Source organism: Maniola jurtina, chromosome 14, assembly GCF_905333055.1.
Source record: "Maniola jurtina chromosome 14, ilManJurt1.1, whole genome shotgun sequence".
Lineage (NCBI taxonomy): Eukaryota > Metazoa > Arthropoda > Insecta > Lepidoptera > Nymphalidae > Maniola > Maniola jurtina.
The window spans coordinates 14,340,693-14,367,402 of record NC_060042.1 but is presented as its reverse complement, the minus strand read 5'-3'; the positions used below and the strand labels follow the sequence as shown (position 1 = coordinate 14,367,402).

The 26,710-nt window shown below is 37.3% G+C and overlaps 1 protein-coding gene across 1 annotated transcript; it reads left to right on the top strand.

Moving 5' to 3' along the window:
• The first annotated feature begins 164 nt into the window (after window positions 1-164).
• On the top strand, window positions 165-25,290 carry LOC123872095. Its single transcript, XM_045916224.1, has 21 exons — window positions 165-200; window positions 1,977-2,179; window positions 2,507-2,670; window positions 3,089-3,226; window positions 3,736-3,938; window positions 4,212-4,347; window positions 4,995-5,105; window positions 5,441-5,662; window positions 6,330-6,430; window positions 6,848-7,016; window positions 7,653-7,825; window positions 11,539-11,741; window positions 12,035-12,198; window positions 12,655-12,792; window positions 13,851-14,053; window positions 14,590-14,725; window positions 14,891-15,001; window positions 15,684-15,905; window positions 16,870-16,970; window positions 17,574-17,742; window positions 24,965-25,290. The coding sequence occupies exons 1-21, from the start codon at window positions 180-182 to the stop codon at window positions 25,129-25,131; spliced, it is 3,255 nt and encodes a 1,084-aa protein (XP_045772180.1). The 5' UTR covers window positions 165-179; the 3' UTR covers window positions 25,132-25,290.
• The last annotated feature ends 1,420 nt before the right edge of the window (window positions 25,291-26,710 follow it).

Sequence of the window (26,710 nt, the reverse complement as noted above, 5' to 3'; positions counted from 1 at the left end):
TTTTTTAGTAAAATCTTTCTGCATTTGTTGTAAAATATACTTAAACAAATTAATTAATTTATAGTGAAGTGACATAAACTGAATTAAAGGTACAGAAATCTTCCTCACAAAGGGCGTCAAAACTCTAAAGACAATGTAAGTCAGAATATCTTCGACCGAAGCATCTCACATGATTTATTATGATAGTATCTCACTTACAGGTAAATTCGTTTAGTCACAACCTAATTATAAATGCGAAAATGTGTTTGTTTTTGTAGGGTTCCGTAACCAAAGAGTGCCAACAGAACCCTTTTACTAAAACTCCGCTGTTTGTCCGTCCGTTGATCCGTCTGTCTGTCAGCGGGTTGTGTCTCGTAATAAGTAGAGAGTTGAAATTTTCACAGATTATGTATTTCTATTGCCGCTATAACAACATAATAATAAACATTTAGGTACAAATGGCTGCCATAAAAATTAAAAAAAAAAAAGTGTTATTTCTTGTGTATATGAAAGGGCTTTACCTGTAAATTCTAAAACATATTTTTATTTATTTTTATGCATAAAAGTTTTTGATTTATCGTGAAAAAAAGTCAGAAAAAATACTCGAGTACGGAACCTTTGGCGCGCGAATCTGACTCGCACTTGGTCGGTTTTTTGCATGGTATATATGAGTAGGTATAGCTGTTAGAGAGTTGGTAGTGACATAGGCTACTTTTTATCCCGGAAAATCAAAGAGTTCTCACAGGATTCTAAATACCTAATTCCACGCGGTCAAAGTCTGCGACATAATAAAGAGATCATGAATTTTACACCCAAATAAATAAATTGAATAATGTACAGCTACGTACCTAAGTAGGTACTAGGTACCTAAATACTGACCTACTGAAGGTGAAGGAGACAAAAAACTTGTTATTTACGCAATCATTTCGTGGCTCTGTTAAGATATTCTGTGCGTGGCTTCGTGTTTATATGAACCCAAACCACTTGTTCTAAAAAACCGGCCAAGTGCGAGTGAGACTCGCACAGCGAGGGTTCCGTACTCGTGTATTTACCCCGACTGCCATTTCGACCTGTCGCGTACTATTCTAGGTAGGCATTATAAATTACACAAGTGTAAATTAAAAATTTATAACACCCCCGACAAGTGAAGGTTGCAGTAACTAGAAAGGAGCTGATAACTTTCAAACGGCTGAACCGATTTTCTTTAATTATAGCTAAGAACACTCTCGATCAAGCCACCTTTCAAACAAAAAAGAAACTAAATTAAAATCGGTTCATTAGTTTAGGAGCCACGATGCTACAGACAGACACACAGATACTCACGTCAAACTTATAACACCCCTCTTTATGGTTTGGGGGTTAGCAAATAGGACATTGATACCGTTGATTGATAGTAGAACGACACCAAAATTTTAATCATCCTAACCTTGAAAATCCATTCAAGTTTGTAATCATAACAAACTCTACGATCATTCAAAATTAGCCTTTTGTACAAAACTTATAAAGACTATTTTGTATAACTAGTACTTAGGAAGGTGCCTACTGTTCAATTACAGCAAGTCGACAATGTCGATTATAGTGCTAGTGCCCTGAGCATATGAGTAGATAATATCCTACTCTAGTGCTATAAGAGCCAAAACTTTGTACTAAACTAGATGACTCACTCCGGTTTCGCTGTAATGGAATTTCTACAAACCGGTCTAGTGCGAGTAAGACTTCGCATATAAAGGGTTCCGTACTATCGTACAAGAAATAACATTTTTTAATTTTCACGGCGCCCATTTTGTTATAATTTGTTGGTAAAGCGGCAATAGAAATAATATACATTCTGTGAAAATTTCTACTCTCTACCTACCTAATACGGTTCACGAGATACGGTTCGCTGACAGACAGACGGACAGAATGGCGGATGGACGGACGGACAGCCGCGGTGGCATAGAGTGACCAGGTGCAGATTGGAATTTTATTATTATTCTAACTTTTCTGTGTTTTTTTAGAGGATGATCACGTTGATATGGACGGCTGCGTTCATAGCAGCGCTTGTCCTATACTTCCGCCATCAAGAGTATAGGTTCAGCATCCATGGCGTAAAGACTTTGAGAACGTACCCATTCTTTGGAAACATGGCAAGGATCGCTTTTAACATTGACAACATTTCCAAACACCTGGACAGCTATTATCAAGCCTTCCCGGGAGAAAAGTATGTTTTTTGTTCAATGACAATGGGGATGATGCCTGGGCCAAAAATAAATTATTGTAATGAGTTTATGAGCCAATTACGGCAAAAGACAACTGCACTGTAACGATCGTAATCTCATTTGATTGGCCGACACTCGCTCACTATTGGCTAAAATGTGCAACACGAACACCATTTTAGCCAATCACACAAAATATGCTTGTAATTGGTAATGCAAGTTTTCCGAAATCGACTTACAGGGCTCATTTTTCATCAAATAAAACAAGACGTTTTCAATCGATATGTTATTGAAATTCATACTTAAATCTTAGAAACTTAAAATGATTTCAGATTCGTGGGAAAATATGAGTTTATGAGACCAGTGCTAATTGTACATGATTTGGATTTGGTAAAAAGGATCACTGTTAAGGATTTTGAACACTTTATAGACCACAGAAGTTTCGTTAGTGAAGATGTGGAACCACTATTTGCAAGAAATCTTGTTTCTTTAAAAGGTATTTACTTATTGTTTAATTTATAGCCTAGCGCTTGACTGCAATTAAGCCTTCTGGCAAGTGATGATGCAGCCTAAAATGGAACGCACTTTCCTAAAAGGTTCACTCTTGGCTTGAACTTAGGTGAAATTTGTGAGGTCTCTAGTGTCTCTACTTCAGTGAAATTGCACTAGTCCGTCCGTCGCTTTGTGAGAGCCCTATACGTGACTAATAAAATTAAAACACAAATAAAATTATCTTACATTTTAAACTAAATCTACTTTGTCCTTTTAATTTTAAAACATAATAATGTCTTTTTGTAACTCTACTACTTGTTTCAAAAACAGATTTTACTGAGGAGACACATGCAAAAAAACTCATTAGTTACTAGTTACTCTTTTCAGAAATTAAATTAACATCTTAACTGTAAATTTTTTAGGTCAGGAATGGAAGGAGATGAGGTCAACTCTGAGTCCAGCGTTCACCAGCTCGAAGATAAAACTGATGGTTCCCTTCATGGAAGAAGTTGGGGAGCAGATGATTCGCGCTCTGAAAAAGCAGATAAAGGAGTCTCCAAGTAAGTCATTTTATTGGTAAAGAAGGAAAATAACAATGTAAAAGAGCAGAAAAAACAGACAGACGAAGGATGCAAAAGGCGCATTGTTGCTTCGCACGCTTGCTTCGCTTCTTACTTTCGTAGCGATCTCTAATTTTCTTGAAAAAAAATATAGTCACTCAAGAATAATGTAGCTACTGAAGGAATAATTTTCAAAATCGGTCCAGAAGTTCCAGAGTTACTTCCTACAATCAATCTCACAAACTCTACCTCTTGGCGGTAATGGTAAAACTATGTGGCAAAATAAATAAATTAATAAGAGCACGATTGCCATCGCAACATCTAACTATCCAGTTCCACGATCTAAACACCGCAAATATTCAATGATCGCTCTGAATCTCGGAAGGAGACGAAAATAAAAACCTTCAAAACACAGCACAATTTATATCGCCAAAGACGCGTTGTTTGGAGGAAACACAAAGGATTTTTTAAAAATAACCTTACATTCCTAATCAAGTGTTTTTTCGTAGCCGGTTCTATCGACGTGGACTGCAAGGATTTGACCTCACGCTATGCAAATGACGTAATTGCTTCGTGCGCCTTTGGTCTGAAGGTGGATTCTCATACAGATAGAAACAACACATTCTTTCAAATGGGCAGAAATTCTTTGGCGTTCACGTGGAGGCAGATGATTTTATTCCTCGCCACCTCCGCTAGTCCTACCCTTGCAAAAGTAAGTAGGTACCTACTTTATTAAATCCATACAAAAGGAAAAATGAACCTGTATAGGATCACTTCGTTGTCTGTCTGTCCGTCTGTCGTGGATAATAATAAGTTTTACGGAAGCCTTGAGTTTGTAGGTAGGTATATAATATGATGAATGAATCACTCGTTGTACAGTACCAAGGTTACAATAATGATTTAATTACTAGTACTACTAGTAACTACAGCGATTTAAATTAAAAACAAGAACATATCAATTGTTACTAGTCCAATACTATTTCAGAAATTAAAGCTTACGCTCTTCTCAAAAGAAACCAAGGAGTTCTTTATCGACCTGGTGTTGGGGACCATGAAAGATAGAGAAGCTCGAAACATCATCAGACCAGACATGATCCATCTCCTCATGGAGTCTAAGAAAGGTACCATTTTTTCAATGACAAGTTTTCGATGACCTTGGAGTGGTAAGCTCAGTAGTGTTATAAAAGGAAGGTTCCGGGCTCGATTCCCGGCAGACGCAATTTTTGAGTTAATATTATCTAAATTGTCCCTGGTCTTGTCTGGCGAGAGGCTTCTGCCGTGCCTAGTTACCACCCTACCGGCAACCCTTATCACCAAGCGAATTAGGTGTTAGGCCTAAGGCTAGGGGTTAGGTTTGGGGTTAGGCGTTAGGTAAGTAAGATGCAGCGAGAAACCGATAAGGGATATGAATTCAATAATACTGCAATACTCCTTCTAAGTTAGCACGCTTCTATCTTAGATTGTATCATCACTTCCCACCAGGTGAGATCGCAGTCGAGGACTAACTTGTAGTGGTATAAAAAAAAATATTCCTTGAATACAGTCTCACTTGACGAAAAATGACGATGCTAAATTGGAAGTAGGCTTATTTGGAAAGGGAATGATAGCTGACTCTTGCCACCGCTTAAGAGATTATTTAGAAATAAAAAAATCCCAATAATTTTCCCCTACCGGGGATATAACCACTTATAATACAACAGAGCTCACCCGACGTCAGAGAGGGACTCATACACTAAATTGTGTTAATTTTTAATGTTATGGATTTTAGGTCAACTTTCCCATGAAGACGTAAGTTCTCCTGAAAATGAGCCCAACGGCCGAGATGCTGGTTTTGCAACCGTTGAGGAATCTACTGTAGGAAAAAAGAATATTCACAGAGGTTTGAAGATTTCTTAGTTTAAAATAATAATTATCACTAGAATCTAAGCTTGAATAAACTGAATTATTTTATATTGATGCCATCTCTTCAATGGTAAATATTCAAGGGGAAATAGCTCTCTAACTCTAAAAATGGTTTTCCGCAAATTTTTTGAAATTCCTCTCCAACGACACTCCACTCCATCGCATAGGAGAGAAAAATTGGAATATTAACTTATGTTATAAGACCATCTGATTCATCGTTTAAAGCATGAAAATACCAAGAAATTGCAGATATCACAAAGATAAATTAGTAAATAAATACTTCATGTACATTTTGTTATGTGAAACTTCCAGATTGGGCCGACATCGACTTAGTTGCTCAAGCGACATTGTTCTTCTTGGCCGGCTTCGAGACGGTTTCCACGGGCATGTCCTTTGCATTACATGAACTAGCCCTCAATCCACACATCCAGGATCGTCTATACAGGGAGATTAAAGAAAGTGATAAGAAACATGGAGGCAAGCTGACCTACGCTGCAATACAGAACATGACATACTTAGACATGGTGGTGTCAGGTAATTACTATGCATTATTCTTTTATTTACTGATAAGTAACTGTTGGACTTATCTGATGATGCAGTCTAAGATAGAGATGCGCTAAAGAAGAAGAGAAATAAAAGAGTCGATAATACTAAGGCATAAGCCAGATTACCTATGAAATTGAAGATTAGGTTATTGTCACATCCAGACTAGTCCTAAGTCCATGCCAGAAATAATACCACGATGCCAGATCCCTGTACAAAAGAATCAATGTAGACCAATTTTTTTTATGTCTAACAGAAAATCTATGAACAGCATTATCAAAAGTTTACAAATAATGATGACGAATACGAATACCCCATTACAAATTCCTTCCATTTGATCGGACCCAAAATCTAGCTGTTTAACTTGTGGACGATCCCAAACTAACCAGCTCGTTGCAAAGCTGGAGCACTGTGGAGACGTAAGCACTCTCTGCGTGTTCTATCGCCTTTATTATAATGGGGACTATTAGAGTCTTATGGTCAGAGAAAATTGGCAATGGACGTGGCACTATGCGGAGATGAACACGACAACCTCTTCGCAAAAAGATAAACTAATAAAAACATCTGGAGATTTTTGGGTTACCTGAGTATTATCACAACCACAACTGAAAGTATTTTATGAAAGTTTATGTAATCAATTTTTATAATTTATTTTCAGAAGTACTCAGGATGTGGCCGCCAGGTCTGGCTTTGGATAGATATTGTGTCAAGAACTACAACCTAGGAAGGCCCAATGACGAAGCCATTCATGATTATATTGTACGTACAATTTTACATTATTTTCAGTTTTTATTATATCAACAACTTTTTTAATTTTTTAATATTCTTTCTTGAATTGTATGTAATCCACATCTAAATAAAATAAAAGGACTAGCTTATGCCCACGACTTCATCCGCGTGGACTACACGAATTTCAAACTATAATTTTACCCCCTTAGGGGGTGAATTTTCAAAAATCCTTTCTAAGCGGATGTCCGAGTCATAATACCTATTTGGGATTTGAAATTTGTGTAGACCATGCGGACGAAGTCGCGGGCATAAGCTGTTAGTTAAAGGATATTTCATTATTTTACCTTACATTGGTTATATGCCAAAACTTGACGTACCTAATCCATTTATAGCAACTTATTCTGAAGATGAATAAGGGTTAATCGCTGTCTCTTTTCTTTTCCATAGATTCGTGAAGGAGAGGTGGTTTCGATCCCAGTGTGGTGCTTCCACCATGATCCCAAATACTTCCCGAATCCTGAAAAATTTGACCCGGAACGTTTCTCAGATGAGAATAAACACCTTATCAACCCCATGGCGTACCTACCTTTTGGCTCAGGTCCTAGAAATTGTATAGGTAAGTGTGGATGATGATGCTTCTTTATCTGCCTTTGTCCAATCGTATGTTCGTATGAATTGTATGTTCGTATGAATCGTATGTTAATCGTTGTTTTTAGGGGTTCCTGTCTCCAGGGCAGCAAGGAACCCTTTTAGGATCACTTCGTTGTCTGCCTGGTTGTCTGTCATGTCTGTCAAGACCGGGCAAGGGAATCGAAACCCATAGGGTACTTGCCATTGATCTAGAACCGTGAAATTTGGCAGGTAACACTGTCTTATCTTAAGGGAAAAATACAAAACCATAAGTACATGGTTACATAAAGAAAAAAGTGTGATTTTTTTACGATGGTATGGAACTCTCACTTGACTGATATTTTATCTTCGATCATATGGCATTTATGGCGAATAAATCAAAACCTAGAGGGTAGGTACTTTCCATTCACCAAGAATCATTAAACTTGACTAGCAGCAATGTCCCACAGTACAAGAAAAGGAAATATCATATTTTTTGCGATTAAATTTATATTTGCAGTTTGAAATAATTTCAGCAACAAAATAATTGAATACGCAATCTTCTAAGGGACCGGAACCCTTGGTGCACGAGTCCGACTTGTACTAAGTCGGTTTTATATTAATCATCCCGTTTTTTATCCAGGTTCAAGATTCGCCCTTTGCGAGCTGAAGGTCCTTTTGTACCAGATCCTGTTAAATATTGAGGTGTTACCGTCTGCCAAGACCTGTCTTCCGTCCAGGCTGGCTTCAGGGTCTTTAAATGTGCGCCTTAAGGGTGGTCACTGGTTGACTTTCAAACTGAGAGCTGAAATCTGTTGAGATCCCTGCAGAGGACAATGGTGTTACCTTATTCCGTTGGACCTAAAACCTTTTCCCCCAGTAAATATTAGTAAATGAGTAGAATAGCCAAAGATGTTGTTTTTCGGCAAGTCATATCGAATTTGCGCCAATATATTATTAACTAGCTGATGCCCGCGACTTCGTCCGCGTGGATTTAGGTTTTCCGAAATCCCGTGGGAACTTTTTGATTTTCCGGGATATAAAGTAAGTAAGTCTAATTATAGCCATACAAAAAATTACGTCGATCCGTTACTCGTGACTAAGGGCAAACCAACAAACAAACGCACTTTCACATTTATAACATGGTGCTAAGGACAAAATGTATATGTCCCAGCCATATGGTCTCAGCGAAATAGCATAAGCCGGGTATAGCCAAGTGATATAGCCAACTCCCTTAGTGATATGGCTATATTATATTATTCAAGTTTTATCATTATTTAGCCTACAGACAGACAATTATTTTCAAAGATTTATTTTTGTATGAAATAAACATGTAACGTTTTTAAATATTGTTTTTTATTTTACAAACATTACTCAACTGAATCATAAATTTCACCTACGATTTCACCACAATTCAAACAAAAATACAAATCAGATTTGCCGATAATCTAAACTATTGTCAACAACGTATAATATCATAGACGCTTCATAGTACTTTGTACGGTGCTATAGCTATCAGTAGGTATTTAGATAAAGAGATATAAAACAACAGTATCCAATATAACGTAACTTATTCCGTGCTAATAACACGTTACAAACAGTACTTTTTTACATGTAATTAATACAGTGATATTAATTTTTGAAAATCGTTTAATGTAGAAAAGTATTAAGAAGAACGATGTAAGTTTCAATTATATAATACTAGAGGATGCCCGCGGCTTCGCCCACGTGGAGTTCGGTTTTTTGAAATCCCGTAGGAACTCTTTGATTTTTCGGGATAAAAAGTAGCCTATGTCCTTCCCGGGATGTATGCCAAGTCTGTACCAAATTTCATTAAAATCGGTTCAGCGGTTGGGCCGTGAAAACGTAGCAGACAGACAGACAGACAGACGCACTTTCGCATTTATTATATTAGTATGGATAGTTTGAATAAATACCATGAATTTCAGTTTTTCAAAGATCCCTTTGGGTTTTTTAAAATTCTTTCATAGTTTCGGTTTACCTACCTATTTTATAGTGACAATCGACATTCACCTTGGGGCCCGACGTCTATCGGATGTTCGAAATATGTACACAGCTCAATGTTCATTGCCACTTCCGCTTTGCAACCCGATTAGCTATAAGTACTCGTATATCGGTTACTGACTGGTTACATACGGACCTCGTCATTTTTGATTAACCCCCGACCTAAAAAGAGGGGTGTTATATGTTTGACGTGTGTATCTGTGTATCTGTCTATGGCATCGTAGCTCCTAAACTAATGAACCGATTTTAATTTAGTTTTTTTTTGTTTGAAAGGTGGCAAGCCACCTTCGAGAGTGTTCTTAGCTATAATCCAAGAAAGTCGTTTCAGCCGTTCGAAAGTTATCAGCTCTTTTCTAGTTACCTTCACTTGTCGGGGGTGTTATAAATTTTAATTTGCACTTGTTTAATCAAAAACTCCAAGCATAGCTCTCTCTATTTTTTAATCAACTTCAAAAAAGGGGGTTCTCAATTCGACTATTTTTTTTTATATCATTTGTATGTTGGCTTTCATGCACTGCGTAGGTTTGCGCCGGTCTTTTGAATAATAGAATAATAACTAAACTTCATGATATAATCGCACATGTCAAGAAAACTAAGTGGACGATTAATAAATGATTATTATATAATGTACATAACATTATGTACACTGTCCAGGAGCAAGATCGTGAAGATAATAACAATCAAGCAAATAATGCATGTTTAGTTTTAAAAGGATAAACTGACCTATGATCATGAAAAACTGACTGACTGACATATCAACCCAAGTACGTCGTACAGCTCCAATCCGTAAGTCTAGAGACCTTAGACCTGGGATTTCTACACTTTAGGTGAGCCAATTTGTGATCCCAAAATTGACCCGCCGGAAAATGCGGGACGTCCCACTTATAAGGCCACAGTGTAGACCACCTACCCCTGGAAAGTCGCTAAGATAGAAATTGCACAATTTATCGATCTTTTGCACTACATTGTAATTGTACTTGGATATTCACAATGAGCCGTGACAGCCTACTGGTTAAGACGTCCGCCTCTCATTGGGGAGGTTGGGTCGGGGGTTTAATTCCGGGCACGCACCCTAACTTTTCGAAGTTTGTGCGTTTTAAAGGATTTAAATGTCACTTTAGAGGTGCCCACGCACTTGAACTGAACTGCGCGTACCGCGTAGCGCGTCACTGCCGCGGCTGGAGAGAATATCGTGCGGGGCGCTTCCGCGACGCGCAGTTCAGCTGCAGTTCAGTTCAAGTGCGTGGGCACCTTAACAGTGAAGGAAAACATCGTGAGGAATCCTGCAAGCCTGAGAGTTCTTCATAGTATTCTCAAAGGTGAGAGCTCTGCCAATCCGCATTGGGAGAGCATTTTCGCAAATGCGAAGTAAACTATAGGAAGCTATAGATCTTTCTTCTTTTTGTTTATAGTCGTATTCCTTCATTGCTGTGAGGGTCGTGACCTTTCCATGAATAAAATAATAGCAGTTCTCTTGGGATAATAATGCGTTGGGTTCCCAGATCCTTCCGCATACAATAGCTCACTACAAAAGAACGAAATTTCGATTCTTAGGTTTTTACATTATTATCAGATGTTAGTAGGGACCGACGGCTTAAAGTCGGTCACCCATCACTGACTTGGGGCAACGTTGCTTTACAATTGCAATCGATCGATATGCGTTGTCACAGTTAGGCCACACGTCTCCTCAGCTATAGATAGGTGCTTAGAAACAGGCAAGTAAGTATTGGGACACAGGGGACTAAAGAGCTGGCGCTCTTGAGAGGGGACGGCGAATATTCGACATTAATACCCATAATAGTGTAATGTGTAGAGGGATTCATACGTCGCAGTCAAGTGTCTGAGAGGACTCAGTAAGTCAGGTTATAAATAAGTACCTAGAACTTATTACTCAGTGCATGCATAGTCAGTAATTATCAGATACGGTCTCAGGCCATACTCGATTGGGTCTGGCTGGGTATCCCAGGCCGGATCAGCTTTGTTCGACTTTGCGACTAAACTTTTCTTCCGGCAACTTTTCCTATGAGATTGAGTTGAAGGCTTTCATACCTGTTGTGCTTGAGCACGTGCCCCAGATATGCGACTTTAAGACGAAAGGTGAAAATAAGATGTAGCCAAATAAATTTAGTGTTCTGGTACGAGGTCATATACAAACCGTTAAGGCCAGGAGTATAGGTTTCAACTACTATAATATCTCCTCATGGTGAGCCTGTTTCTAGTTAGGATTGAACTGCAAAGTAAGGATTTTTTTACACACAAGGAATGCCTAATGCGTTAGGGGAAACAGTGGGGTTATGTAGGGCTTGCACCCACTAAAACCTGTGTCCCTCAACGGACTGGCGCTTACGTGGTTATCACTTATCACTAAGTAGTATTCACCGCGCTCCCGCCAGATTTTGACCCGCCACCAACTGGGAGGCGTAGTGTTAACTGAACTGTTACTTAACACCAGGTAAAATTTGCAGCCAAGGGCTAATTTGTTACCAAATATATTTTTTCCACAGAAGATGATTGCCCTAATATGGATAGCAGTGCTTATTGTGTTGCTATTACTATACTTGCGCAAGAGTTATTCGAGATTCAGCGACTATGGCGTCAAGAATCCTGATACTTTGCCGGTTTTCGGAAATATGGCAAGAATCTTCTTTGGTATTGACAACTTTACCGCAGATATGGATAAGTATTATTATAATTTCCCCGAAGAAAGGTTAGTTGGTTTTACAAAACATTTAATATTACAAAAAAGAACAAATTCCTAAAAATATTTATCTTACCCCTATCTAAGGCTATTATTTCAAAATTCTTTAATTTTGTTAATCAGGCTGAAGTGGTGCCTATGCCTAGGGCTGAGATGCCAAAATTTTGCATTTTGTATAATATACAGATGTTACAATTTTTATAGTATCACCACAAATAACCATAATATTATGGCATGCAAAAAACAAGCTACATTTTACTTAATAATAGGCAAAAAATACAGTTACCAGAATATTTTTTCAGGTTTGTGGGCAAATATGAATTTCTGAGACCAACCCTGATTGCAAGAGACTTGAATTTAGTGAAGCAAATCACGATTAAAGATTTCGACTACTTCGTAGATCACAGAGGATTTACCGATGAAAAAGTTGACCCGCTATTTTCAAGAAACCTGATTTCTTTAAAAGGTGATATCATATCTGAAAGGGTTCATATCTGTTCATTTATTCATCGATCGGAACAAGATATTTTCGTTTTTTAACTAAAAAATAACGAGCAAACGAGCAGGTGGGTCACCTGATGTTAAGTGATTACCGCCGTCCATGAATATTTGCACTTTACAGCACCAGAGGAACCGTTGCTGACCTTTCAGGAATTTGTTGGTCCGCCCCTTGAATAACCTCATGTTGTAATCTAGTGGTAACACCTAAATAACTAATAATTGATTGATTAAAAGATGAAAATAAAACAAATTATAACCAGAGACATAATAGAGAGAAAGGTAAAAACAAAAGTATCGAATGAAGCATAATATAAACTTGGAACACTTTTTTATTAGATGCTGCCAAAGACGCTAGGCGCTCTGACTACAGAAAAATACTAATTATGAAAAAAAAACCCTAAAATACAGTTCAAATCCTCAGGTCTTGAATGGAAAGACATGAGATCAACTTTGAGCCCAGCGTTTACCAGTTCCAAGATAAAACTGATGGTTCCCTTCATGGAAGAAGTTGGGGAGCAGATGATTTGCGCACTTAAAAAGAAGATTGCGGAGTCTCCAAGTAAGAAATAATAGTCATTATCGTCAACATCATTATCAACCTGGGACTTCCACTGTTTACCCGGGGTGGGAGGGGGGGGGGGGTCTGTTCTTTTGCTCTATGTCGGTTACTCTGCTTCTCCTATGGACCTCTTCATTTCCGATTTGATCAAGTAGAGAAACTCCAAGATATCTCTCTCCATCGCCCGCTGAAATAAGAGTGTTAACTTTCAATGCTAAATACTAATAAACCTTTATATTATTATCAATGTTTAAACTAAAGTATAGTAATTCAAGTATTAGAAAACAAGCACTATTATATAAATTTAGAAATAATAACTTGTTGATTAGATAAATTAACACTTGGCCACCCACTTACTTCACTGTTGACCTTCAGAAGTCGTTTCTACTAACAGTGTATTTTTATATACTATTTTTTATTTACTATCGATTAGATGTTAGGTTCCTTTACTAATAGGTATAGTAATAGATAGCTAAAATATTTTGATAACACGGCACGAGTATGCCTCTCTTATCAAGAGTTACATTTTCGTTCCGTTTGCTGTGGAGACCCTGAGGCCTCCCTGAAGACCCTGAAGACTCCATAGTCTTAGTGCTATTTTTTTTAACTGCGGTTAATTGCCTCATCTGGTGACCGATGTGCTGGTTATTATTTTTTTTGTATATTATTTAACAGCCTGTCTATCCAGAGCGCGACTTCGTCCGCGTGGATTTAGGTTTTTTGAAATCCCGTGGGAAGTCTTTCATTTTCCGGGATAAAAAGTAGCCTATGTGCTAATCCAGAATATTATCTATCTCCATTCCGAATTTCAGCCAAACCCATCCAGTAGTTTTTGCGTGAAAGAGTAAGAAACGTACACACACACATACACACAAACTTTCGCCTTTATAATATTAGTATTAGTATGAATAGTATGAATTTTTAATTTTCATGTACCTAGCTTAATTATAATATATAAATATAATATTAATATACATGATATTGTAATGTGTTACAATACGAACGTTGAAATGTATGTAGGTGAACGTAGGAGCTCATGCTTTTTATATTGTTTTTAGCCAGTTCTATTGATATCGATTGCAAAGACTTGACAACACGCTATGGAAGTGATGTGATCGCTTCTTGTGCCTTCGGGCTGAAGGTGGACTCCCTTACCCATGAAAACAACAAGTTCTTCTTAATGGGCAAGAAAGCTTCAGCCTTCAAGCTCAGGCAAATCCTCATCTTCTTTATTATGTCTGCTTGTCCTATAGTTGCTAACGTAAGTACACAGTTGTTAGTTATTAGAACCATTACTTTACGGAAGTCCATGATATAAAGGCCAAACGTTTAATTTTCTGTAATCGGCTGAAACAGATAAATCTGTATGATGTGACATGCAGTAGGTATGCGATATAAACCGCCCGCCCTCCCACTATTAAACATGTAAGAAAAGCCAGCCACAGCAAGCAGTACGCATTACCACCACGCAACATAGATCTCACAAAACACACTATGACGATGGTCAAATGCAAGTTTCTTTGCATTTGTGCATTGTAAGGTCTACATCTGAGGATGCTCCGGTGTCGAAGCGAAACGTGCGTCGAGTGCATTCTGGTGGATTTGTGTGATGTTTTGTGCTGGTACTTGGGGCTTGCTTGGTTGCTGGCTTTTTCAGAGCGGGCGGTGCATGTCGCATGCTGCATGTTGTATCATACAGATTTGTCTTTTTCGGTGGACTTTTGCCCCCTTGTACTTTTCTTTCTTTCTTCTTATTTCCCCTGGTTCTGAAAGTATCCTCGTATCCCTCTATTACAGAAACTAAAACTCACTATATTCTCTGGTGATACCCAAGACTTCTTCATCAAATTGGTGTTGAATACCATGAAAGATAGAGAAGCACGTCACGTTATCAGACCAGACATGATCCATCTCCTTATGGAAGCGAAAAAGGGTAGGGTTTTTATTATTTTTAACATTGCTTATTGCACGTTCTTTGCTTGATTCTTTGAAAGTAAAAAAATCAAACCAAAAAATAATTTCTTGTGGATTAATTCGTTTAATTAAGTGTTGCAATAATAATAAAAAAGTATAATAATTTTGGCGTGCATTTTTATAGGTCGCCTTTCGCATGAGGAAAAAAATAGTTCTGAAAATGGTAACAGTGGCCGGGATGCTGGCTTTGCTACCGTAGAGGAATCTAACGTTGGCAAGAAGATCACAGACAGAGGTCAGTTTTCCATATAGTAGTAGAGAGAGACCCTTTTTTAATAAAATGAACAGTATCTTAGAATAAGAACTATGATAATAATCACCAAAAATTTAGTGCCTTGAGAAATAGGTACCTAATTATTATTTAGCGTGAAATCACGTTTTTAAATTTTTTCATCATCATCATCATCGCGTGCCTTCTTCGAAACGAAGTTTGGCGATCATCATCCGAAAAGCTTCTCTATTAAGAGCCGCCTCTTTCAACTTCGGGTAACTAAGCCCTGTCCACCCCCTTATATCTTTAAATTTTTTACATCAACTAAAAAGCTTCTTTTAAAGTTACACGGATTCAAAGATTTACATACAAATATTTGAGTTCATGTTACTTTGAAAATAACCGAAATTACACAATTTAAAGGAAGTTTGGCTATCTGTACCTACCTAGAACGTTTCTACAAAATTTCATTGCGCATGATTGGTTTATATTCAATTGAAAAGTAAGTAAAGTGCGATTGTATTTCCATACAAACGTAGTTTACTTAATTTTCATTTAAGAGTATAAGTATTTTTCACGCCCTGGGGAGTGCGCTTGGGAACATAAAATAGACCATTTTTTTAAATTCCGTAACAAGTTAGCCCATGTCTTCTGTCTTCTCACCTACTTACTTCAAGCGATCATTGTTTGTGTTTCCATTTCACAGTCTGGTCCGACATCGATCTCGTCGCGCAAGCATCGCTGTTCCTGATCGCTGGCTTCGAGACGGTATCAACGGGTATGGCCTTCGCTTTACACGAGCTGGCCCTCAACCCGGATATCCAGGACCGACTGTACCAGGAGATCAAGGAGAGTGACGCCAAAAATGGCGGCAAGCTCAGCTATACCGATATACAGGACATGACGTACTTGGATATGGTTGTCTCAGGTACTTTTGTCTGCACCTATACAGCTTACAGCTCGTATAGCCTACTGGCAGAGTGAACTCACTCACTCTAGTGAGGAAAGTGTCGGTTTGATCGACATCTGTCAACTATTCAGCTGGGGGCATAGAGGTATTGGTAATCATTCATCCAAGGCTGGGGGTGACGTGAATTCAAAGATAGTCATTTTATAGACTTCCTGTTATACTACCCTAGGCCTACCTAGCGTCAAATGTAGGTAACATTTGACGCCTGCCAGCTCCTGCCAGTGTAGGTGAAGACTCGTCGATTTGTCACAAGTTTCTTAACAGTCTTGAACTGTTTTTTTTTTAATCTTGATTTTTGGGAGTTTTTCCATTTGGAAAATGCCACTCCGTAAGGCCACATTATATACTTAACCACTTATTTGCGTAAGGCCTTCTTGTACAGCCGTAACAGTGCCCGAGCCTCATCCGACAGAGGTTGGGATAGGGCACCGTTACAGCCGCCGACCTGGCGAAGAATGGGAAATCTATTGCAGATCTCCCATCTCTCCGCCTCGTTCCGCAATTCCACTAATAAATGGTGTACGTCAGTCTTGAACTGTTCTACTGGTAAAAACGTCAGCCGTCTTTTCAGTGAGTCCGGGCGGCATTTTTAATTAATTTCTGGATTTATGCGTGTTTTATGCTTTAAGCAATTAAAATATACCACATACTTTAGGGGTGAAGGGAAACATAGTAAGAAATGCATGTTTGAAACTTCTCCATAATGTCCTCAAAGGTGTTCCTTTGGCTAACGTGATGGACTACAGCTAAACTCTTCTAATTCTGAGAGTGAGTCGCCGTTCTCAGTAGTGAATCAGGAATGGGTTAGTGATGATGATGACCCCATAAGTTTATAAGCCCGCTTTAATGCCTTTTCACTGTCTTTAATCGTACCGTACCGTCTACAATTTGTTTTCTTGATATTTGGTTTGTTTATTTGCAGAAGTACTCAGGATATGGCCACCAGGTGCGGCCTTGGATAGAATCTGCGTCAAAGACTACAACATGGGGAAACCCAATGCCAAATCCACCCAGGACTATATTGTACGTATATGAATTTTACCCTTAAAATACTCCAATTTGTTGCCTTAATCAAGAGTTTAACTAGGTGACCTGACCTGGCTGAAATTTACTTATGATATACCTGTTTATTTATTATATTGTATAGATAACTGTTGACTTTATTTTTCGATATTTCGATCCAGCTGCTTGGGCCGTGGTTGAGACGGGACTGTAGTACTGCGAGAGGTGAAGTTCGAGCTGTCATGGGTGGTAGCGAACTACCCTCTTTCTTGATCTTTTCGCTGGAACTTCACGAGCTGTCCAGCAAAATACACTCACGACGTCGCTATTAACTTTGGATCTCGTACAATACTGTCTTGGTTTGCATAATTCTACCACCGCAATCCACATAATTAAAAAAAAGAAAAAAAGAGGAGTGCCAGGAGTGGGTACGACAATAGTGCAACGGGTGGGGTTTGAACCATCGACCTTTCGGGATTGAGTCCGGTCCTCACCCGTTGAGCTACCGAGGCTCTTAATAATTATTACGAACTTAAAGTCATTTTTACGATAAAAATTTTTGTATTTGCGAATTTCAATAGCTTTGCGCACTAAGATGATGATATTTTTGTGTTTTTGGTTTAGATGCGTAAAGGCGAAGCCATCTGGGTCCCAACATGGAGCTTCCACCGCGACCCTAAATATTTTCCGAACCCTGAAAAATTTGACCCCGAGCGTTTTTCGGATGAGAATAAACACCTCATCAACCCCATCGCTTACATGCCTTTTGGTCTGGGCCCGAGAAACTGTATAGGTAAGCTTAGATGGTTATTTAGTAGGTACCTATGATGGGGCTTTTATATAAGGTGGATACAACTTCTTCCAATAGTCATATTTTTGGATGGAAGCATAGACGTATAAAAAAATGGTCCATGGGTCGAAGCAGGTGTCACTTCTACGCAAGCCCATAATATATTAAAAGAAAGAAGTTCTAACCATAATACCGGTATCTCAACAGAGAAAGTTTCCATTTTTTTTTTATAAAATCAAATTTATGAAAGTTTAAAGTTTCCTATATCCATCGTTATCTAGTCTTTTAGGGATCCGTACCCAAGGGTGTCAACGGAATCCTATTATGTAATTATTATAATATAATATTTTAAATACTTGAATAATTTATCATTACCATCTAGTTAGTTTAAGAGGAAAACCTATGCGAATGACATTGACGATTTCCCCTTCAAACTAGCAATTTTGACATGTCATGACCCTCTATTGACAATTAATCAAGCAGACATTTCAATCTGCGAAATTTACGCGGACTTTTAGTATTTTGACGTAGGAGGGTAAAAGATCCAGTAAATGAACGAATAAGGATTACCCTGACTTTGACCTAAAATTAAGATTTATGAGAATCGTTCTATATATAATTTTTATATTTTTTTTTATCTGTGTCTATACACAGTAGGTATACACTCTTAAATTATTTAAATATCAAAAACGCAAAAAAATGCGTGGTATTAATTATTATAAATTATTTTATTTAACAAAAGGATAAATTGCCAGTAAATGAACTGGGAATTTCAGTGAATGAACGAACTCTATCTAGTGCATAAACTCTCGATTCCTATTAATAAATTCTTAAGTATATTTTCGGCTTGGAATTTAAAAAAAAATGTCAGATTTTCAGTTTTTGACTTATTGTATATTTTTTTCTACATTTTGCGCGATAAATCAAAAACTATTTTACATAATAATAATAAATAAAACCTGTTTTAGAATGTATAATAGAGCCCTTTCATATGATATTATCCCCTTTGGTATAGTTATCTTAGTTTGAAAGTCACCTAAATTTTCTGGAAAACAGTCCAAATGACTACAGAGAAAATGAAACTTAACGCCCTTGTTGCATCCAAGTCGCTGGAAGTGCAACATCAGCTACTGAATGTGTTAAGAGTAGAATGGTAGATTAGAGGTACTGGGTTGGGGCTGAGGTACAGATTTATCACCAGAAGTCAGAATCGTTCAAATTGCAGACTGCAAGTTACAATAGAGCCGCTTGGAACAATTTTTTTTGCTGTTTCTTCTGGTAATATTCACAACGCAGAAATAATAATCATCATGGTGTTTAGATGGTTTGCGCCAAATTATAAAATTTTTTTAGTAGTTAACTATTCTTATTTGCTCATAAACGCAACGAGGAAATACAGCTTCCACATATAAAAATTGGAGTCCAGGCCTTGCTGTTAGCTGCTAATGGGTTCTCAAAGTAGCCCGAGTATGCTTGTTTTACTGGGCACAAAAGGTAAGAATGAAAGGAGCTTACCCAGTACATCTTAAAAGATCTGTTATAGATACATGCATCCTGCCATGCCTTACCTATGCCAGCCAAACATGGGTCCAGACAAAGAATATAAAAAGAAATAGTGACTTGCTAAAGGGCGATGGCAAGGTGCATAAATTAAGCAAAAAATATTCAAAGTGAGAATTGAAGACATAAGAAAAAAGACAAAGCCTACAGACACCTTGAGACATGCCCTAAAACTGAAATGCAAATGGTCATATTGTATCGATTTTTACAGATGAAAGAAGGACAGGTAGGTAGACCGAAGACGCGTTGGTCTAATGCTATTGTGCAAATCGCGAGAGAAAATTAGCTTGATAGTACCAAAGACAGAGAGAAATGGGGATACCCAAGAGGGATCCATATACAAGAAAGAAGAATACCAGAATAAATATAAAAAAAAATTCAAAAGAAAAATAAAACCGACTTCAAAATCACAAACACTAAAAAGTAAAAAATAATTTAAGTTATTGTGGTTTTTGAAGTCGGTTTTATTTTTATTTTGAAATTTTTTTATTTCAAAATTTTTAGTGGCCCCACTGTACTATAATAATATGCCATGCCCAGCTAAAACCCTACTGTTTACTAAGCAATTACACTGATCGCGAGCGATTTGCTCTTATCCATTGAGGAGTTCTGTTCTCCATCTCAGAAGATATTCATCAGAACTTCATCAAATTTATATGGGACCACCTGCAAAGTATACCTAGCTTTTCAAAAAAAAAAAAATTCCAAATCGGTCCAGGCGTCTTTGAGCAATCGGTGAACATACATTAAAAAAAAATTGAATTTGCTCTTATCCATTGAGGAGTTCTGTTCTCCATCTTCAAAGATATTCATCAGATCTTTACCAAATTTATATGGGACCACTTGCAAAGTATACCCTATCAAACAAAAAAAAAAATCCAAATCGGTCCAGGCGTCTTTGAGTAATCGGGGAACATACATAAAAAAAAAGATACCAACGAATTCAGAACCTCTTCCTTTTTTTAAAGTCGGTTAAAAATATACTAAGATTTACTAACATGGTGTTATACCATAGAGTAGCAAACAGAGGCAAAGCTTCTAAGAAGCGAGCAAAATTTATAACTATTTTGGTAGGGCTGGCACTGGAGGATACAATTTAATTAACAATTGTTATTTGTTCAACAAGATGGTAAAGTTTGTTTTTGTTGTGATTGCCTAGTTTAAATATCGATCTTTAAATATCGATCGATAGATCTAAATATCGATTTTGAACGAAATCAGTCAATTTAGAAAGAATTATAAATGGTGCCAACTTTTTTAAATTTTGGTTACAGGTTCCTATTTTGTGATCCCAGGGAGCTCTAAATATCGATTTTGAACAAAATCGGTCAATTAACAAAGAATTCAAAATGGCGTCAACTTTTTTAAATTTTGGTAACAGTTTCTTATTTTGTGATCCCAGGGAGCTCTAAATATCGATTTTGAACGAAATCGGTCAATTAACAAAGAATTTCAAAATGGCGTTGACTTTTTTAAATTTTGGTTACAGGTTCCTATTTTGTGATCCCAGGGAGCTTTAAATATCGATTTTGAACAAAATCGGTCAATTAACAAAGAATTTCAAAATGGCGTCAACTTTTTTAAATTTTGGTAACAGTTTCTTATTTTGTGATCCCAGGGAGCTCTAAATATCGATTTTGAACGAAATCGGTCAATTAACAAAGAATTTCAAAATGGCGTCGACTTTTTTAAATTTTGGTAACAGTTTCTTATTTCGTGATCCCAGGGAGCTCTTAATATCGATTTTGAACGAAATCGGTCCATTAACAAAGAATTTCAAAATGGCGTTGACTTTTTTAAATTTTGGTAACAGTTTCTTATTTCGTGATCCCAGGGAGCTCTAAATATCGATTTTGAACGAAATCGGTCAATTTACAAAGAATTTCAAAATGGCGTCGACTTTTTTAAATTTTGGTAACAGTTTCTTATTTCGTGATCCCAGGGAGCTCTAAATATCGATTTTGAACGAAATCGGTCAATTAACAAAGAATTTCAAAATGGCGTCGATTTTTTTAAATTTGGTAACAATATCCTGTTTTGTGATCCTAGGGATCCTCAGATATTGATTTTGAACAAAATCTATGACAGTTCAAGAAAATAGATTTTAAACACTATTTAAATTATTATCATTAACATTAAATTAAATGAAAACACGACGCGCGACGTGTACTGCAGCCCCTGAGCTTGAGCACAGGCCGAGCCGGTATAAACCGATTTCTCTCCGTACGCGACGTAGCGCCTGTGCTCACGCACACACGCGCCTCAAGCTTGTAGTAGTGTACCTATCGTAGCGCGCTTGTATGAAGCTTTGACTCTGTTCGCTACTCATGTGGTTATACAACGCAATACCACACTCACAAACACTCGTACAAACATACAACACACTCACACACACACACATGGACGCACGCACACGCACTTTTGAACGGTTTGAACGGAACACGGTTTTGAAATTGAAATTGAAAAAGTGTAAGAATTTGTAAGAAAATATTTAAAAAAGGTATATCAGCCGGTTTTTTATTCCAGCTCTTAATACATGTAAAAATGTCCAATCTGTTCATTTACTTGAGCCTTTACCCTAGTACCTAATTATATCGACCGCCCCATATCAAAACAAAGTAAATGTCATTTTTCCGAAAATCGTTTTATGTCATAAGCCTAACTTTCATAGTATGTCCCGTTGTATTGTAAGGACACCCACATTAAAGTAAAATTAAAAGCTAGTAAGTCGCTTTGACCATTTTAAAACATAGTAAGTCTATGAACTGGCTAGGTTTTTTATAGATTAATGCGCCTTACTAAGTTTTTCAAAGGAATTAGATTAAATAAAATAAATATCACCCATTATCTAAATACCATGTCAAAACAGTAAATACTTAATGATGCATTAAAACTTAAAAGTAAGATAGGAAAAGTCAATGACCTCTACATGTCAACTGTTAAATATGGCTTGCAAGGGAAATACTTTGCATACTTACATAATGTTTTTAGGGTTCCATATCTCAAAAGGAAACACGGGACCCTTATAGGATCACTTTGTTGTCTGTCTTTCTGTCCGTCTGTCCGTCTGTCGTGTCTGTCAAGAAAACCGATAGGGTATTTCCCGTTAACCTAGAATTATGGGCAGGTAGATAGGTCTCAACTCTCATAGCCCAAGTAAAGGAATAAATCCGAGAACAAATTTCGTGATTCTAGATCAACGGGAAGTACTGTATAGGTTTTCTTGACGGACGGACGGACAAATGGACAGACAACAAAGTGATCCTTTAAGAGCTCCGTTTTTCATTTTGAGGTACGGAACCCTAAAAAAGAAAGTGATGCACATCTAATGAATAAATGTGTAGGCCAGTCTTCACACTAAAATATTTAAACCCCTTTAATTTAAAAACTGTCATAGCCTAGTGGTTAGAACGTCCGCCTCCTAATCGAAAGTCGGGGGTTCGATCCTGGAATCACGCACTACTAACTTTTCAGTTATGTGCGTTTTAAGCAATTTAATATTGTACATCAAATCTTTGAAAAGAGCAACCGCCGAGTTTCTTGTTGAAGACTACGGCCTAAACTTCTCTTGAATTTAAACCACTTACTAGGTTTTGATCTGAGAAAGAAATTTGACATTAATTGACAAAATTGAGAGACCTAAGCTTGTATAAGAACACAGAAGTGTCATAATTCGTGTTCACTTTGCCTAACGTCTCTCAGAGAGAGATTTAAACTGTTTTTATAATCACTGGCCATATTTCAAATGCGAAAGTGTGTTTGTTGGTTTAATATTCAATCACGCTGCAACGGAGCAACCAGTCGATGTGGTTTTTTGCATGGATACATTTAAAGACCTTGAGAGTGACATTTCTCTCCGCATCGTATTCTTTATTGCTGAGGGTTGTGACCTCTTTCCATTATTCCTACATCTAATGGTAGGTTTTCTTGGGATAATAATGCGGTGGGTTCAAAGAGCCTACGGAACTCGACTAGAAAAACGAGATTTTGACTCTTAGTTTTAACGGTTATGAATTAGTTATTATTATCAGTGATAAAATTGATTAGGGCTGCCAGGTAAAATGACATTTATCTCGGAAAATCAAAGAGTTTCCACGAGATTTTTTCCAAGTTTGCGCTACTAAGTACATATATTATGAAGAGGAAAGGTTTGTTTGTTTGTTATCGATAAACTCTGAAACTACTGAACTACTTGCACTAAAGACATAATCATCAACATCAACCGACAGACGTCCACAGTGAACATAGGTCTTTAATAGGGTCTTCCACATGCTACGGGTTTGCGCCGCCTGAATCTTTGCGCTTGCGCTTGACGACAATCATGCTTTAAAGAAAGCAATGATGAGGTCCAAGTTGGAGCACGCTTACCTGGAAGATGCCTATTCACTCTTGGCTTGCAGGTATCTATGGTATATATGGCAGGAAACACGGCCGCCGAAATGGCGTTCCAACCTTTAGGCTCTCCCCATTGCCCGCAGCATGAATCTGAGCTTCCTTATGATGGTTATATTATGTACATATAATATCTCATAAGAAATCTCTAACACACAATCCAGCTAAGTAGGTCCAATTTCAAAAAAAGCTAGCTAGCCGACAAATCTAACTCAGTTAGGCAGCCTTCGGGAACCTTCGAGATGTCTCTCGTCCAAAATTCCTCAATGCTTGAAGACCAGTCTTTGAATAGTGCATGATGTCAGTGATGAAAAATGGATCCGAAATATAGGTCTTTTTTTGTACACAGGAAATGCCTGACGCATACCCCTCCGTCATGTGGGGCTCGCACCAAACTTGCACTACTACGAAATCCATTTCGGAACACGGCGCCCGAAACGAGGCGCGCTATCTCCTAAAAAACATAGGTATAATACCTATTTAGAACACTTACTATCTGTCATCATAATCTATGACAACCTCCGAGTATTTACCTGGTAAAACCGTAACTTTAGAATCAAATTTAGTATAAAAGCAGGCTTCATTTAGAAATGAAAAAATCCCTATTTTATTTTTCAACGATTATAAACACAACTTTCATTCAAAAATAATAAGCTCAAATTCATTTTAAATAATATTTTGCGACGAAATGACGCGCGCAGTCCGCCCGTCATGAGAGTCCAGTGGACACTGAATTCCATACAGCGCCTGCAAGAAAATAAATAGCACAGGAAGTTTTTTGGTTAGTTTTAAATTATTTAAGAAATGAAAAACATTTAGTATAAAACTAACAATTAAAATTGATTGCTAAACCTAAACATATCATTTTCTGGAGGTTGGCTTCAAAGTGTCAAGATGTTAAAGAAAATTTTTACAGAACAAGTTGCGAACAGCAATGTTTTCAACTTGTTTTTTTTTATTTATTGGGATAATGTATACAAAATTAAAAGAAGTGCTTATAATCTTCACAAACTGAAGTTTTTAATTGCATGTATTTAATAGCTGTTAATGCTTTAGAAAAATAAACAATTCACTTCAAAATACAGCATTTTTGCGATTTGTCAAATAGCCATAGTCTTAACTGGCACTACCATTCCAATTAAATGAAAAATAAATAAATAATAAACTACTAAGCCTCCGTCTCCGTTGTCCGTCCGTCTGTTTGTCTGTTTGTCGTAAACCTTCGTGTGTGGGTTCGATTTGTACCTGACCGGTTTTTTCATACTTCTTTCAGGTTCAAGGTTCGCGCTGTGTGAGATAAAGGTCTTCATGTACCAGGTCTTATTGCACTTTGAGGTATCACCATCGGCCAAGCTGAAGCTTCCGCCGAGGCTGTCGACGGAATCCTTCAACCCTCGGCTTGTGGGTGGTCACTGGTTAACTTTCAAATTAAGAGCTTGAGGGTAGACATTAATTTGTCTTCTGGAGTACTGGAATGTTAAAGAAAGTTGTATTATTATCTTGAAATAATCGTATTGTTCTAGCTTTTAGATATTATTTAATTTTGTAATTTCTACTAACAAGTTATAATAAATGTCATAATCAAAAACTACACAATTACCTATATTTTTTATTTAAAAAATATCCCACATTATCAATAAACTCGAGGATTATGATGATTTAGTCGTCTACGTGGATTTAGATTTTGAAAATTCTGAGGGAAGTCTTTAATTTTCCGGGATAAAATATCTCCCAGGATGCAAGCTATGTCTATAATAGCAACGTGATTGCTGCAACTTCGTCCATGTGGATTTAGGTGTTTTAAAAATCCCTTGGAAATGTTTGATTCTCTGGGAGCGAAAGTAGCCTATTTCCTTCCCCGGGTTAGCTGTCTAGCTAAGCGTCCTCTGTACCAAATATCAAAATTGTTTAAACAGATTGGCCGTGGACAGTTGGTAGATAGACAGACAGATATGATATGATATAGAATGGAGGATTTATTTAATTTGGCTGAACCAGTTATAGGGTAAGTAATAAAAGAAACCCGTGTAAGTGTATAAACACTGTATTAAAGTAGAAAAAACAACTTATTATGGACTACGAGAACAATTTACGCGGCTCGGCTGTCCTGCGCACACGCGCGAGCGTCGATCGTTCGGTTCGGACTGGGCTTGCGCCTAGTTCCTAGAGGCTAGGGGGAGCGGGGCTGGTAAAACGAACTAGTGGTGTCAAAAAATAATTTATCTATAATACATATTCAATATAAAAAAATATTCAGGATATTAGATATTCCTTAAATCCCATATTTAATATAAAATTTTTAAAGCAATACATTTTCTATTAGTAATTGCTTTTAAATTTGACGAGGCGTTTGCCAAAGATAGACCTACGATCTACGTCACACGATATCAGTAGCGAATATCATACGCGATAAAATATTATATTCTATCGCTACGCGTTGGTTTTTAATTCGTTTGGAATATCGCCCCTCGGTAGTTTCATTTATCAAATAGATTCTTTCGATTTTTAACCGACTTCCAAAAAAGGAGGAGGTTCTCAATTCGTCGGAATCTTTTTTTTATTTTTTTTTTTTATTTTTTTTTTTTAATGTATGTTCCCCGATTACTCAAAGACCCCTGGACCGATTTGGAAAATTTTTTTTTTGTTTGAAAGGGTATACTGTGCAGGTGGTCCCATATAAATTTGGTGAAGATCTGATGAATATCTTCGGAGATGGAGAACAGAACTCCTCAATAGATAGGAGCAAATTGCTCGCGATCAGTGCAATAGCTTAGTAAACAGTAGGGTTTTAACTGGGCATAGCATATTATAGTACAGTGGGGCCACTAAAAATTGTGAAAAAAAAAAATTTCAAAAGAAAAATAAAACCGACTTCAAAAACCACAAACACTAAAAAGTAAAAAATAACTTTTAATTAGCTACACATGTAATGTACCTAGGTATGAAGTCGGGCGAGCTTCACTCTTGGATTTCTAATTTTGTTTTAATATGCTCGCTCGACTTCATACCTAGGTACATT

Excerpts from the sequence above, each read along its gene's own strand:
- LOC123872095 (XM_045916224.1), top strand. The coding sequence starts at position 180 with ATGATAGTATCTCACTTACAG. Across the intron at positions 2,671-3,088 it reads AAATCTTGTTTCTTTAAAAG|GTCAGGAATGGAAGGAGATG; the intron begins GTATTTACTTAT and ends TAAATTTTTTAG. Across the intron at positions 12,793-13,850 it reads GAAGATTGCGGAGTCTCCAA|CCAGTTCTATTGATATCGAT; the intron begins GTAAGAAATAAT and ends TATTGTTTTTAG.